The sequence below is a fragment of the Anoplopoma fimbria genome, chromosome 9, assembly GCF_027596085.1.
Source record: "Anoplopoma fimbria isolate UVic2021 breed Golden Eagle Sablefish chromosome 9, Afim_UVic_2022, whole genome shotgun sequence".
NCBI classification, from domain to species: Eukaryota; Metazoa; Chordata; class Actinopteri; order Perciformes; family Anoplopomatidae; genus Anoplopoma; species Anoplopoma fimbria.
Window position 1 is genome coordinate 20679603 of NC_072457.1, and position 13732 is coordinate 20693334.

A 13732-nucleotide genomic window follows, 5' to 3' on the forward strand; every position below is an offset into this window, starting at 1 on the left:
TAGCTGTTAGCTAATAGCCAAACACACCTGCCAAAGCACTTAGAGTGACACACTCAGCTGTGTTATCACTAGTGGCTCCCTACCGGCCGGGGCCAGTATAGAGTCGTGATTGAGGAGACAGCAGGCAGTCAATGGCAGAAAAAAACAGGAACTAAAAGGTGTTTTGAGAAAATGTGAGTCACAGCATGTAATGTAAAAGCGCTTTGAGTGGTCGGAAGACTAGAAAAGCGTACAGTCCGTTTACCGTTTACCATTTACAGCAAACACGAGGCGTCCTTGAGCATGCAGCCATAGCTGGCCGCCCAAAATAGTATCCAGTTTGGTGCAGCAGAATGGGAGATTAGCCGTGGACAGACGCAGAGGTGCACACATGCCACTTACCGCATGATCTTCCCGGATCAGATAATAATAATACTAATAATGATCCATCTATACTGTATAGTAACCATTCACTAAGTGCCATGTCATTAACCTCGTTACCTGTCATCCTATTAGTCATTGTTTGGCACTGAAAGTTAAATACATGTGCAAATGTAAAAACAGAGTTAGTCATATTAATATTCAAATTGTTTTCACCCTCCTCCTCCCCCCCACACTTCTTTTCCCACACTCCCCTACCCTCAGCATAACCTACGTCCCAGCCCATCAGGTGGATCAGTACCGTACCCGTCTCTGTTTACCCCCTCTGGACACCATCGCAGCAGACAGCGCCTCCTCCTCCCCCACCCCTCCGACCCCTTCTCCAGAGCACTCCTCGGCCCCGGCAAGATCCCCCGGTCCGGTGAGGGCCGCAGCTCCGACTACAGCCCAGTCAGCCGCTGCCTCAGTCAAATTCAAAGCCCCAGCTCCAGATCCTGCAGCAGTCAGAGCTCCAGCTTCATCCAAAGCTCCATTCAAAGGCCCAGCCGCTGTCCCTACCATCACCCCGGCCCCGGACTCAAGGTAACGTAAGATCCAGAGGTCTCAGACAACTATTTATGGTCCCCTAATCCCCACTCAAGGCCCCGGAGTGCAAGTTAAACCTGTCTTAAGGCAACAGCTTTATTACATGTTGATATGTTTGCTGCAGAGGATCCAGACTGTGAAATACATCCCGTACATTCTGCCTGTTGTGGGTTCTAAGTCTTAACCTTGGGCTTTTGATATCTATCGCAGCCAGGTTTTTATTTTTTTTTTTTTTTACATGTTTCAGTTACCCAGCAGCTTAATTCACACTAATGATCTGACACATTAATTAGCCGTATCCACAAAGGAAACAATGTGTTTCAGCGCGCAGCCGGCTCAGCGTGAGCATCTTCCAGTCCGTATTTTTCCCGTCTCCGTTCTCCTCTTTGATGAAGGCGCAAAGCCTCCTCTGAATGTTGAATCTCTGAGTTATATTTAGCCGTTCGCTTATGGATCTCCGTGCTGACTGTCAGCGAAAATGAATTGTTTCGCTTCTGTCTGTCGCTGCTTTCCCTCCGTCTTCTTGCCTCTGCCTCTCTCCGTCCTCTCTCCCTCCCATTTCTCTCCGCAGCCTTTTTTTAAAATTCTTTTTTAGCCCCTTATCTCAAAATACGTCGCCTTTGTCTCTATCTCTTCAACACTTATGCCTTGACTCTTTGTGTCTACATCCGTCTCTCATCTCTGGTCTTTTTTTTCTCTTCACCTCATTTTCCCTCTCCATCCCTCTGCCTTGTTACTATCCCCCTCTCCTGGCCGCCTTCTTTTTTCGGCCCTGGTGGAACCATTTGTTCTGCCCTCTTCTGTAACTTAACTGGCTATAGGCTCCCGCTGCGCAGATAGCACCACTATCACTCACCTCCGTGGGCTTATTACAGCCCTCCACCGTTAAATATATTCATGAAAAATTCTCTCCTTCTCTACCTCCTTTCTTTCACACACACACACACACACACGCCACACACACACACACACACACATACAGTGTGTCTATTTACAGAGATACTCATACACATTTATTTATTTATATATATATATATATATACACACACACACACACACACACACACACACACACACACACTGTAAAGACACTACCTTACTGTGACCTCGCTGGCAGAAAATGTGTATTTTCAGGTCTATTTGCAACTAAAGCAGTGTATCATCTCAAGGCCTGCTGATATATAAATCACTATTTGCAGTGTGTTACAGTGAGTCTAGGGCTGCAGCTAACGATTAATAACACTGTCATTTAATGCGTAGATTATTTTCTTGATTAATCGATCGGTTGTTTGGTGAAAAATCTGTGTTTGTCAAATCCCAAGATGACATCCTCAAATGTCTTTTTTTGTTCAGTTTACTGTCACAGAGGAGTAAAGACACCAGATCAAATTCTCATTTAAGAAGCTGGAATCATGTAAATTTGATTCTTATATTGATTTTCAAACCAATAAATCGATTCTCAAAATAGTTGCAGATTAATTTTATAGCTGTCAGCTAATTGATTGGACGAGTAATAGAGTCATCTCTGAGTGTGTCGGAGATAACGAAGTTCACCAAAATAGCTTGTTATCCACAGCGGTTCTGATACTGTTATATAGCTGAATGCTTCTTAACCAGCAGAGGGCTGCAATTTAATCAATAGATTATTTTGTTTAAATTTTGATTATCACAATTTCCAGTCTAAAACTAAGAAACATTTGATTTATTTTGACAGAAAACAGAGAAAAGCAGTAATTCCCCAGATCATCTTGCTTGATAAATGATATAACGATTAGCCAATTAACAAAATGATTCCTTTTGTGTCAATTGACTTGTCGATACACGATTAATTGAATGCGTATTTGGTCTGAATAAATCTCTGACATTTTATGCAGAGACAACAATGTGCAAAATCATCAGTCTTTCCGTTCAACATCACAAGTTTTATTTCTGTTTGCGTGATTATTCTTCACCATCAGTTGGCAGCTCCCGAAATCTCTACCTCCCAAGAAGAAGGAGGAGGGAGAGATTGCGCAGGAGAAAAAGGAGAAGACCAGTGCAGATGTGAAAGCGCCACAGCTGGAGGTGGAGGTAAAGGTGGACGGAGAAGAGGAGCTTGGCTCTCACAGCGCAGTATCATGGGATCAGCCCAGAAGGTTAGTGAATCAGTGATGTGAATCAGTAACAACCTCAGTTAGATTATATTCAGATTTTCTTCTTTCTTCCCATTATGCCCTTTTATCCTCTTTGTGCCAGAGAAGGCTTATCAGAATCCCAGCACGCTCAGGTTATGTTTCACAGCAGGGGCAGAGCAGCACAGTGCGGGCTCAACACTCTCGTATTTCTTAGGCCCAGAGAAACCGACTACTCTCACAACCTCAAACCTGTATTTATCGCATTTTACGGCCGCGTCCCGCTCGGTTAAATCACATAAGCCGCGCTGCATACAAAGACCGGCTTTTGTGTGCCTCTCCCCGGCAGGTTTAATATTCTATTGTTTCGACTCAATCTTTGAAAGTCTATCCACAGCCTTAAGCAGAAAAAAAAAAAAAAAAGCACACCCACTGGATTTATCCTCCTTCTTGTGCATTTTTTTGCAGTAATTTTTCAAACCAAGTAGGTCCTCATCAGACATACACGAGGACGTGCATTCATCACCACTCTTACTCGTACTGTAAGATGGATTTTCAGCTCTACAGAACCCTGGTTTGTGTTGCAGTGTGTGGCTCACTCGAGCGCCGGGCCAGTCCCTGGGCATCAGCATAATGGGAGGCAGAGGCATGGGCCGGAGACTGAGCACCGGAGAGATGATGAGGGGAGTCTTCATCAAGCACATCAGCCCCGACAGCCCGGCAGCACATAATGGCACCCTCCGGACCGGAGACAGGATACTAGAGGTGTGTGTGTGTGTGTGTGTTTTCCTGTATATACAAGAGCCTGTGAGTGGTGTAGATACGGGAAATGACAACAAAGAGATTGTCCGCATGTGTGTAGTGCCTGCTCGTGCAACAATCTGGTATTGTTGGAGGTGATGTGTATGAAAGATGATGATTTGATGATAATATGTTACGGTAATGAACCATCCTGTTGCCTAAATAACCAGAAAACATTCTATTCACCCTAACCCACTATCTACTGCCAGACCAAGGTTCAGCTTTATTGTTATTGTACAGTACAGGGATTGCACAATGCAGTGCAATCGTGCCCCCTTTCATGACAAACACTTGACACAGAGGTGTTATGTAACCAGTAGTTCTTCATACAAACTAATTAAGTGCAAACTGTAATTCGTCAAGGCACTTCCAATCCAATTTTGCCATATCATTGAATCAAAATATATCGTTGTGTCATATGTAACTAAACACAGTCATCGGTGCTGTGTCATAACTTGTCAGGAAGAGGGCTGAATACTCCCCCTCCCCCAAAAGTTTGGCTAAATTTTGGCGAGGGAAAACTGGCATGGCGATTTCAAAAGGGCTCCCTTCACCTCTTTACCTTTTCACATGCAGTATTTTATTTCAGTTATATTCGCCTATTCTAAAAATGGTGTTTATATCTCTGCATGCCGGGGTCTCTAAACAGTCTTGAGGCTGAGATTCTTGTGGATCCAATGAGCCCATTTGTATTCATGGGTGATGACGTTGGATTCCACATTTCATTGCAGTGAGGCCACTTTTTGAAAAGTCAATGAATGAAAGGACCTGTTGAGAGATCTAGGATGATCGCAGTCAGTGGGATGTATACTAGCATTATTCACAAGAAAGGGTGTTTCTGAGAAGTTTCCACAGAAGAAGAACTCGCCATCCAATCGCAGAAGAAAAACAATTCTTGCAGAAATCTCCAAATGTCAAAAAGCTTCTGATACAAAATCACAGCACAACTTTTTCTATGATGTTCCTCAAGGTCTTGGTGATTTCGTGTGGTATTTTGTAGGGATTTTTAAAAATGTTTTAATTGATTCTTGAAGGGTAAAAAAAAAATGTCAATTTAGCATCAAATAGGTCCAACAAATGGTAAATGGTAAAGTGACGATGCGACCAGCCATCTTGTTCTCCCATCACAATGTTCCAAGCCCTTGTACACTTTCACAATTCATTTGAATTAATGAATTCATTCTTATTGCTGATTTATGACTAGAACAACTTGACACCCTGCTGCTGAGCTGCATCTCAAAATAGTCATAGGGATCCCATTTTTCAGATTATGTACACCACTTCTATGTGCTGTCTACCATTACCTGCTAAAGATTCTCTGACTCCCTCTTAAAAATGACAGAAAAACGGGTCTATGTGGGTCCTAAGAGTTCATGCAAAATAAGAGTTACAGGATTGTAATCATTGGGACTTTCACTAAACGTCTTTTTGTTCTGAATTTCTGCTGTGTGTGTGTGTGTGTGTGTGTGTGTGTGTGTGTGTGTGTGTGTGTGTGTGTGTGTGTGTGTGTGTGTGTGTGTGTGTGTGTGTGTGTGTGTGTGTGTGTGTGTGTGTGTGTGTGTGTGTGTGTGTGTGTGTGTGTGTGTGCGTGTGTGTGTGTGTTGACCTGTCCAAGGTGTGTGGCGTGGACCTGAGGGATGCCAGTCATGAGCAGGCGGTGGAGGCCATCCGCAGGGCCGGAGACTCCGTGGTCTTCCTGGTCCAGTCTGGACAACACAGATCTCAGGTACTGCGTCTCAGAAAAATAGGATATATTCAGGTATACATACGTCCGAGTCTCAACACTTTTATGCAAATGCAAGGAAAAAGCTGCAGTATGCATTCTGTCGGAGAACTCTCATCAGAAGTTTCAGCGGTGTTGTGCGTGGGTTTTTTTGTTGCATTACAGTATGGAGTACTCTGGACACAAAGCATGTTCTCCGACTGAAAACATAATTAGTACACAGTGTACTAATGGAATATCGGATGTGTATTTTGAAGCATCTGCAGCGTGTTTCACAGTCTTACAGACATTCACCTTCCCTCTTCGCCCACAGTCCCCTATGCTCGCCAACCACGAGAGGCTAACTCCGACGCCACAGTCCAACTCGCACAGCGGCAAGGTAACACTTTGATCTTCGCACTGATAATTGTAGTTGTAAAAAATGGAATTGTGTAAAAGATGATATGTTGTTTGTCCACCCTACAGAGTAAAAAAAATGTCGTGTTTTAAATGTCGTGACTTTCGATTTCACTGGAACAGATGACAAACTGTGAAATCATATTCCCCTCAGTTTCTGTTCCCACACTGTTACTGATGTTTGGCTCTGTATGGCTGTAGTGTATATATGAGGTCATGTATACACTATATTATTTATATATATATAAATATATAGAGTGATGAGTCATTGACACCTACATGGTATCCCAAAAAGAGTGATGTTCTCATTTGTTGGTGATGCGTGTGGGTCTATATCTGTGTTTCCCCTCCTGATCGTAGGAAGCAGAGACTCACAGTCTGTTCCTAACCCTCTCCCCTACAAACCCCTACACTCCCACCCCCTTTAAGGTTGGTACATTGTTGTGTGTGTGTGTGTGTGTGTGTGTGTGTGTATCATGGTTGTGCAGCATCTAAAAAGAATTTGCGCTAGGCCAACTTCCTAAAAAAACCGTAATTAACGTGCATACTTGTAGATAGAGCGCTTGCAGTTCAAAGTCCCTCGCAGATACCTTGTTTGTTTAAACCCTTTTGTTTTCCTCCTTTGGTGGAGATGCGTTACTCTCCAAATAGACGGCGCGTTCTTTTGAAGTTCTGTTCCCATGCGCTTGTAAATCGGTTACAAAATAATGCATGATTCCGGTCATCTTTCATGTTATTTTTAGCCGACATTAAAAAAAAACCGTGTTCATTAATTCATCCTGTTCGTCAGTTTTTTCCCCCTCCGAAGCTATGCTGAACGAGCCTCGGGGGGGGAGTCCAACTAGTGCCCTGAGGGACCCCCCCCCTCAAGGCATCTCCAACTCTGCCTTGTTCAATAATGCAAAGCTTCTCCCAAGGTGCCTTCGCCGAAATCCGACGGAACGGATCGGAGGAGCGCCGCGACCGCAGCGGCACCAATCACGACGCCGGCTGAGGACGAGGGCGATACCGGCAGGAGTAAGTCTGCAGCATAAAGACGTCACTCACACTCAACACAGGGATCCTTTAAAGCCCCCACCCCACCCCACCCTCCCCAGGAATATCTGCAACGGGGGCCAATTTCGCGCAGTGAAGGCATCGTGATGCCCTCTGGCCCCAGAGACACGACAAACTTACATCACAAAATGAAAAATGAAAAAGTAAAAACGCTGGGAAACTGTCAGGAGTCTCCCACACAATCAGAAATCCCTCTCTCAATGATCACGATTTTTGAACGCGTTTCAAGGTCCAGTATTTGAAAAGAGGTTTCATCCGATGCTGGAGCGAGCGAGGGCCGTCCATAGCCAGGCGCTGCTGCTTGTCATTCAGAGCCGCTCACACCTCCACCACCCTGCCCTCCAGCCCTCTGCTTTATGCACCTGTAGCGTTAAGACGTCTCTTTTAAACACACAACCTTTGCTTCTATTCATCATAAGACTCCGCTCGCGTAGCCTCGAGGTCTTTCACAGATGGCTGGCATACATTTCTCCCCTTGTAGAGTATCAGGAAAGCAGATCTTTTCAAAAACAAAGTTTGAACCCTGCATTGCTCGCAGCGTGTCCACATCACCTTGTTCGCTGCCTTTGTTGGCATTTTGTAGTGTTTGTCAGCATGTTGCTGAATCTACAACTCAATGGACTGGTGTGAAAACTGTTGGCAGGAATGTGAAACCTGCTCATACACACGTGTCCCTACTCCCAAAAATATAGATCCATTGCGGTCATAAACTACATGTATAACCATAAGTAAATTTGGTATATTGTGGCATCACACACTGGCACACGCTCCTTTATTGAGACGTGAAGTGTCGAGGCCGGTCATTTAAAAAAAAAAAAATCCTCCTCCTTTGTTAACTTATTATTTACTTATTCTCTCTTTTTTTAGAGAAGATGCTCCAGCGTTACGGCAGCCTGTCCGGGAAGCTCCACATGATCGAGCTGGAGAAAGACCCGGCGGCTCGCGGCCTGGGGATCGTTCTCTCGGGCAACAAGGACGGCTCCAGGGCCCGCATGAGCGTCCACGTAGCGGAAATAGACCCCCGGGGACCCGCCGGTCTGGACGGGCGGATACGCGTAGGGGACGAGCTGCTGGAGGTACGGAGAGGAAGAGGAAAAAAGGGGACAGGGTGGATGGGGGAGTTTTTAAGGGGGGGGCCTAGAAGGGTTGGAGTCCTAGAGGGAGACACACAATTGAGAGCAGCCGGGATGAGAGCAGTGGGTTTGTGGGTGGAAGGCACGGGTGAGGAGACAGAGTTTAGTGGTGCGCTGTAGATTTATCAGACAAATGACCATTTGAAGGATTGATGGGTGCTGGGTGGATTCTCGCGATTAACAGCAGCGTAATGGAGGTGATGATGAAAATCTAGGGGTGGAGGGGAGACAGAATAAGATGGCAGAAAGGTAGATTCATGTGTGAGATGAAGGAGTTGGCGAGGAGACGGTACACGTGTGTGATTCTTCTTCCAGATCAACGGTCAGATCTTGTACGGCCGGAGTCACCAAAACGCCTCCACCATCATCAACAACGCTCCGTCTAAAGTCAAGATCATCCTCATCAGGTAAACCTGCAGAGTGATTTTTTTAGTTCTTTTTCAAAGTGGATTTTTTTGCACTTCTCCACCAAACTGTCACTGAACATTGTTTTTTTTTTTCCCGTTTCGCCAGGAATGAAGCAGCTCTGGGTCAGACGGGATACACGGCAGCAGGCGAGGACGCGGTCGACTCCCGGACGGACGCCGCAGAGCGCGGAGGATTAGCCGGAGACGTCCAGCACATCATCCTACCTCAGGTGCAATACCTTCATTATATTATAATGACCTGCCATTTCCCTGTAAATTAGATTTTACAACAATATTTTTAAAACCTCCCTCTAGGATCACATGGGTCTCGGGCTCTGCCTGGCGGAGGGGAAGTCCAAGGACGGAGCGGTGGTCCGGTCCCTGATCCAGCATGGCACTGCCAGTAAGGTGTGACATCGCCAGCAGCATCATCATCATCATCACAACCTTCGAAAGCTTCATTGATGACACTATTCCTTCATGTAGTTTACATACTATGACTGCATCTTAACCAGTTCAACGTCAGGTGTTCCTCTTGTGCCCACAGTGTGTATGACTCATCATCTCGAGATCGTTTATTATGAATGTGCAGTAGAGTGGCCCCTGTCAGAGTGTTATGGTACATTAGTGGATTATTAGTACTGATGCGTTGAGGTGAAAGCAGCTTTTAATGTTTGAGCCGGAAGTGGAGCCGATTTAAAATAACATTTAATCTTTAATTTGCCACTAAACTGTCGTTGAGTTGAAGTATAAGGTAGTAAAGCAAAGTACAAGCAGTTGAGTAGATGTACTTTGTTACGTTTCACCGCTGCATTTTATAATAACCTCACAAAAAACCTCCAAAATAGATATCCGAAATATTTTATCATTTGTATTTTTTCTTTTTGAGTCGTGTCATCTCAGAATTTTGGAATTATTTCTTCAGCGCATCATTTCATTAGATTTGTTTTTAGTATTCCAGCCAATCCGAAAAAACCGAGCCATTGATGTGCTCCACATCACTTCACAGGACGTGCAGCTGTAAATTCCGATGGTCTCTTGGTGTTTCTGGGTGATACTGAAACCATAGTAACGGAGATGTGATGGTTGCCGTGTGTTAAGGCGATGTCGTCATGCGCTAATAGGCTTTCATGTAGGGCCCCGGGGCAACAGTTATTCAGATATGTGTCCGGAGGGTGTGTTTGATATATAATCTCGCTTCATCTCCATTCTTCTGTTTCATGTTCTTTCATATGTTCTTTTTTTTTTTTTTTTTTTTGCTTATCTTCCATTGTTCTTTGTCCGGCTGCAGGATGGCAGGATGAAGGTTGGAGACAGAATCATAGCAGTGGGTGATGAACCTGTGGCAGGCCTGTCAGTGGCCAAGGTACAACACACACACACACACACACACACACACACACACACACACACACACACACACACACACACACACACACACACACACACACACACATGATTTAATGATGTATGACTCACCTGTCTCTTCTGTATCCAGGTGTCCAGTTTGATTCTGGAACAGCGGGTCACCGTCGATCTCTCCGTCAGCCGCTCCAAAAGTCTCCCCCTCCTCCTTCTCCTCCTCCTCCTCCTCCTCCTCCTCTTCCTCCTCTTCTCCACTTCTTTCCCGTCCACTCTCTCTCACTCCCGCCTCCCTCCCCTTCCCCGTCCCCTCCCATCCCCAACCGCTCCACGCTGCGCGGACCTCTCCCACCGGGCGCTCCGATTGGCTGGGATCTGCTCCCACGACGTCCGACCCCCTGATCTGCCCGGTCGCGGCTGGCGCGGAAACCACCATCGAGTTTTGCAAAGGAAATGTAGGCCTGGGCCTCAGCATCGTCGGAGGATGTGACACTCTGCTGGTGAGGGCGGACACTTGATATCAACACACAAACAATCAGAATACATAAAAAGCGTTATACTACGAGGTAATGCGTTGTTTTCACAGTACAATGCATCTGCACAGGCATTGTCAGGGAAAGTGGTGATGCTGTATTGTGAAAATACTAAGTAGTTCAATGCTGATTCAATTTAGTTTAATTGGATTATCTGCAATAATAGGTGTCTTCTGCTTTTCACCACTAGGGGGCAGTAATAATCCATGAAGTAAATGATGGAGGAGCAGCACAGAGAGACGGGAGGCTGCAGGCTGGAGACCACATATTAGAGGTAACACGGGCACACACAAAACATACCAGTATCTATTCATCCAAAATCTGCTGTGATTAGATGGCGTTCCACTACAGTTACATATCATAGAACATAATGCATCACAATGAAATGTCAAATGTAACCATTTATTATTTAATCTTGGTGTTCAAAATGAAAGTGAAGGCTTGCATGTTTATTTCATGGCTGTCCAGTGAATGCTATGTATCTTTTGATTTCTCATACTATTATAAGATATTGTAAATGTTGTTAATTGATTTATTTGTGAGGACACATCAGTTAACATTTTTGTAAATTTGCCAGTGTTTCAGTCATTTCATTTCAAACTGGAGTCCTTTTGCAAGATGTTCTAATTCAGATGAATCCTCAAACACAAGACTTAAACAGCAGGAGGCAAGTCCTCTGTTTGCAAAAATAAGTCAAATTGTATAGAAGTCTATGAGAAAATGACCCTACTTCTCTCTTGATTTATTCCCTCAGTAAACATTGTAAACATGAGTTTATGGTCTCAATCTCTAGTTTCAAGTCGTCTTCAATACAGCATGATGTTCATTTAGTAAATTATGGTCCGTTTAGAGTCAAATAGACCTTAAAGCAGGGTATGCTTTAGGGCGGGCTTACTGTGATTGACATGTTGTTACCCCGACGTCGTACAGTCTGGTAATTGACGTGTTTTTGTCTTAGAACTTAAACCATTTCATAGTTTGTTTTTAGGGCGGCTGTGGCGTAGTGGAGAGCAAGGTAGTTCTCCAATCAGAGGGTCGGTGGTTCGATACCCGGCTTCGGCAGTCGATGTGTCCTTGGGCAAGACACTTAACCCCAAGTTGCTCCCGAAGGCTTGCCATCGGTGTGGACTGGATGTTGCATGAATGTTAGTTAGAGTCTGATGGTGGCACCTTGCATGGTAGCCTGTCATCAGTGTGTGAATGGGTGAATGATATGTAATATACTACTGACTGTAAGTCGCTTTGGATAAAAGCGTCTGCTAAATGACTGTAATGTAGTTCATGACAGTTAATTAACACTTTTGTCGGCCTTTTGCAAAAGTGTCTTGATCTGGGATCGGTTGCACTTCTGGTTGCAAAAACCAAGATGGCGACGGCCAAAGTGCAGAAGTTGAGGATTTACAACAGCAGCCTTGAAGCCAATGCCCTCCATGTGTCCATTCATCACGATAACTCACACCTTGTCATTCATTGTGCTTAGATCCATCTGCTGGTTGCGCCACATTAAAACAGTTTCTCCCGTCCTCCTTCATTAAACTGCGGCCTTCGTCTCTCTCACCTCCTCCCAGGTAAACGGCATAGACCTGCGGCAGGCCACTCACGACGAGGCCATCGGCGTGCTGCGGCTCACCACCCAGCGCGTTCGCCTGTGCGTCTTCAGGCACCAGGAGGCCTACAGGGAGGAGGACCTGTGGGACGTCTTCAGCCTGGAGCTGAGGCCTCGTCCTGGAGAGGGGCTGGGGTTCACCACTGTGGGGAAGAGGTACCTTCGTTATATTGTTCAACAAGTGACGAACATTATCAATTATTTTGTATCTTCAGGTACGCACGTCTGTACTGTAGGTCAAAGGTCCTCGGACGTTGTGGATCTGATTCTTGATGTAGCCTCCTAAAGCCAGAATGAAACCAGAGAATTTGCCTTTAAGCCAAACCAATGAAGGGGGTTGATGACGACATTAACAAGCAGCGTAACCTTCCACCTTGTGAAAATGAGTCATAGCTGAGAAATAAAGTAGGCCATGCATTTGCTGAATCATGCCACTATGTGGGCTGCACGGTGGTGTGGTGGTTAACACTGTCGCCTCACAGCAAGAGGGGCCCGGGTTCAATTCCCGGGCTGGACAACCTTCTGTGTGGAGTTTGCATGTTCTCCCCGTGTCAGCGTGGGTTCTCTCCGGGTTCTCCGGCTTCCTCCCACAGTCCAAAGACATGCAGCTTAGGTGCATTGAAGACTCTAGATTGCCCGTAGGTGTGGATGTGAGTGTGAATGGTTGTCTGTCTCTATATGTCAGCCCTGTGACAGACTGGCGACCTGTCCAGGGTGTATCCTGCCTTCACCCAATGACAGCTGAGATCGGCTCCAGCACCCCTGCGACCCTTAACTGGATAAGCAGGTTACGGAAAATGAATGGATGGATGCCACTATGTAAAAAGTGTTTAATCACATGCATGGCCTATTACTCACCCCAGAATTGAACCAGAATCCACTTTTTGATGATGTTAGTTGCTGCATTAGTTTTATCTAGATTGTTGCAATGGGTTTTGTTTTTAGTCAGCAAACCCAACAACAATTGGATGTCAAGTCAGTTTTATTTATTTAGCCCAATATCACAAATCACAAATTTGTCTCTCTGGGCCTAACGGTCTATATAACATGCAACAGCCCTCTGTGTTTTCTGACCCTCGTATCGGATGATCGAACTGAGAAGAGCCACTGAGAAGGACCTGCCATACTTGAATAACCAACATAAAAAAAATACTATAAACCTTATGGAAAATCCATGTGACAGAGTCCAAATTCATATTTACATTTCATTTTTCTTTTTTATGTTTAATCAGAATGAATTGAACCATATTGGAGAGAAAAATGATTATTAACTATAAATTAGGGTCTTGTCAAGTGTTTTGTGAAGGTCTAAAGTTGAGTACCAGATAAGGCGACTTCCGAGGCCTTTACCCAGTTAGAGGTCAGGGACCAGTTAGAGGCAGCCGGGATTGTCATTTAAAAAAAAGATGATGGACACCTAATTTGCACAATCAAGTGTGACGTTATGCAAAACAGCAGGAGCACAGGTCACGTAATTCAGTCTGCGGGCGCGGAACAGACACAGCTTTTGACCTCAGTTTTCTTCCAACAGTAATGACACGGGCATCTTTGTGTCAGATCTCATCAGAGGAGGCGTGGCGGATTCGGATGGCAGGCTGTTGCTAGGCGACCAAATTCTGTCAATCAACGGGGAAGATGTCCGCGCGGCATCGCAGGAGC

At 45.2% G+C, this 13732-nt stretch overlaps 1 protein-coding gene across 1 annotated transcript in view; it reads left to right on the forward strand.

Moving 5' to 3' along the window:
* Positions 1-13732, forward strand: part of si:dkey-92j12.5 (multiple PDZ domain protein) — a 39118-nt gene that overhangs the window by 19985 nt on the left and 5401 nt on the right. The window contains exons 21-37 of the mRNA XM_054603936.1: positions 625-942; positions 2904-3080; positions 3644-3821; positions 5473-5583; positions 5894-5959; positions 6337-6405; positions 6894-6993; positions 7900-8108; positions 8481-8572; positions 8679-8802; positions 8888-8980; positions 9864-9938; positions 10071-10140; positions 10181-10434; positions 10658-10741; positions 12036-12229; positions 13605-13732. The exon at positions 13605-13732 is cut by the window's right edge and continues 20 nt beyond it. Of these exons, the coding sequence (XP_054459911.1) occupies positions 625-942; positions 2904-3080; positions 3644-3821; positions 5473-5583; positions 5894-5959; positions 6337-6405; positions 6894-6993; positions 7900-8108; positions 8481-8572; positions 8679-8802; positions 8888-8980; positions 9864-9938; positions 10071-10140; positions 10181-10434; positions 10658-10741; positions 12036-12229; positions 13605-13732 (2342 nt within the window). The remainder of the gene's footprint in view (positions 1-624; positions 943-2903; positions 3081-3643; positions 3822-5472; positions 5584-5893; positions 5960-6336; positions 6406-6893; positions 6994-7899; positions 8109-8480; positions 8573-8678; positions 8803-8887; positions 8981-9863; positions 9939-10070; positions 10141-10180; positions 10435-10657; positions 10742-12035; positions 12230-13604) is intronic.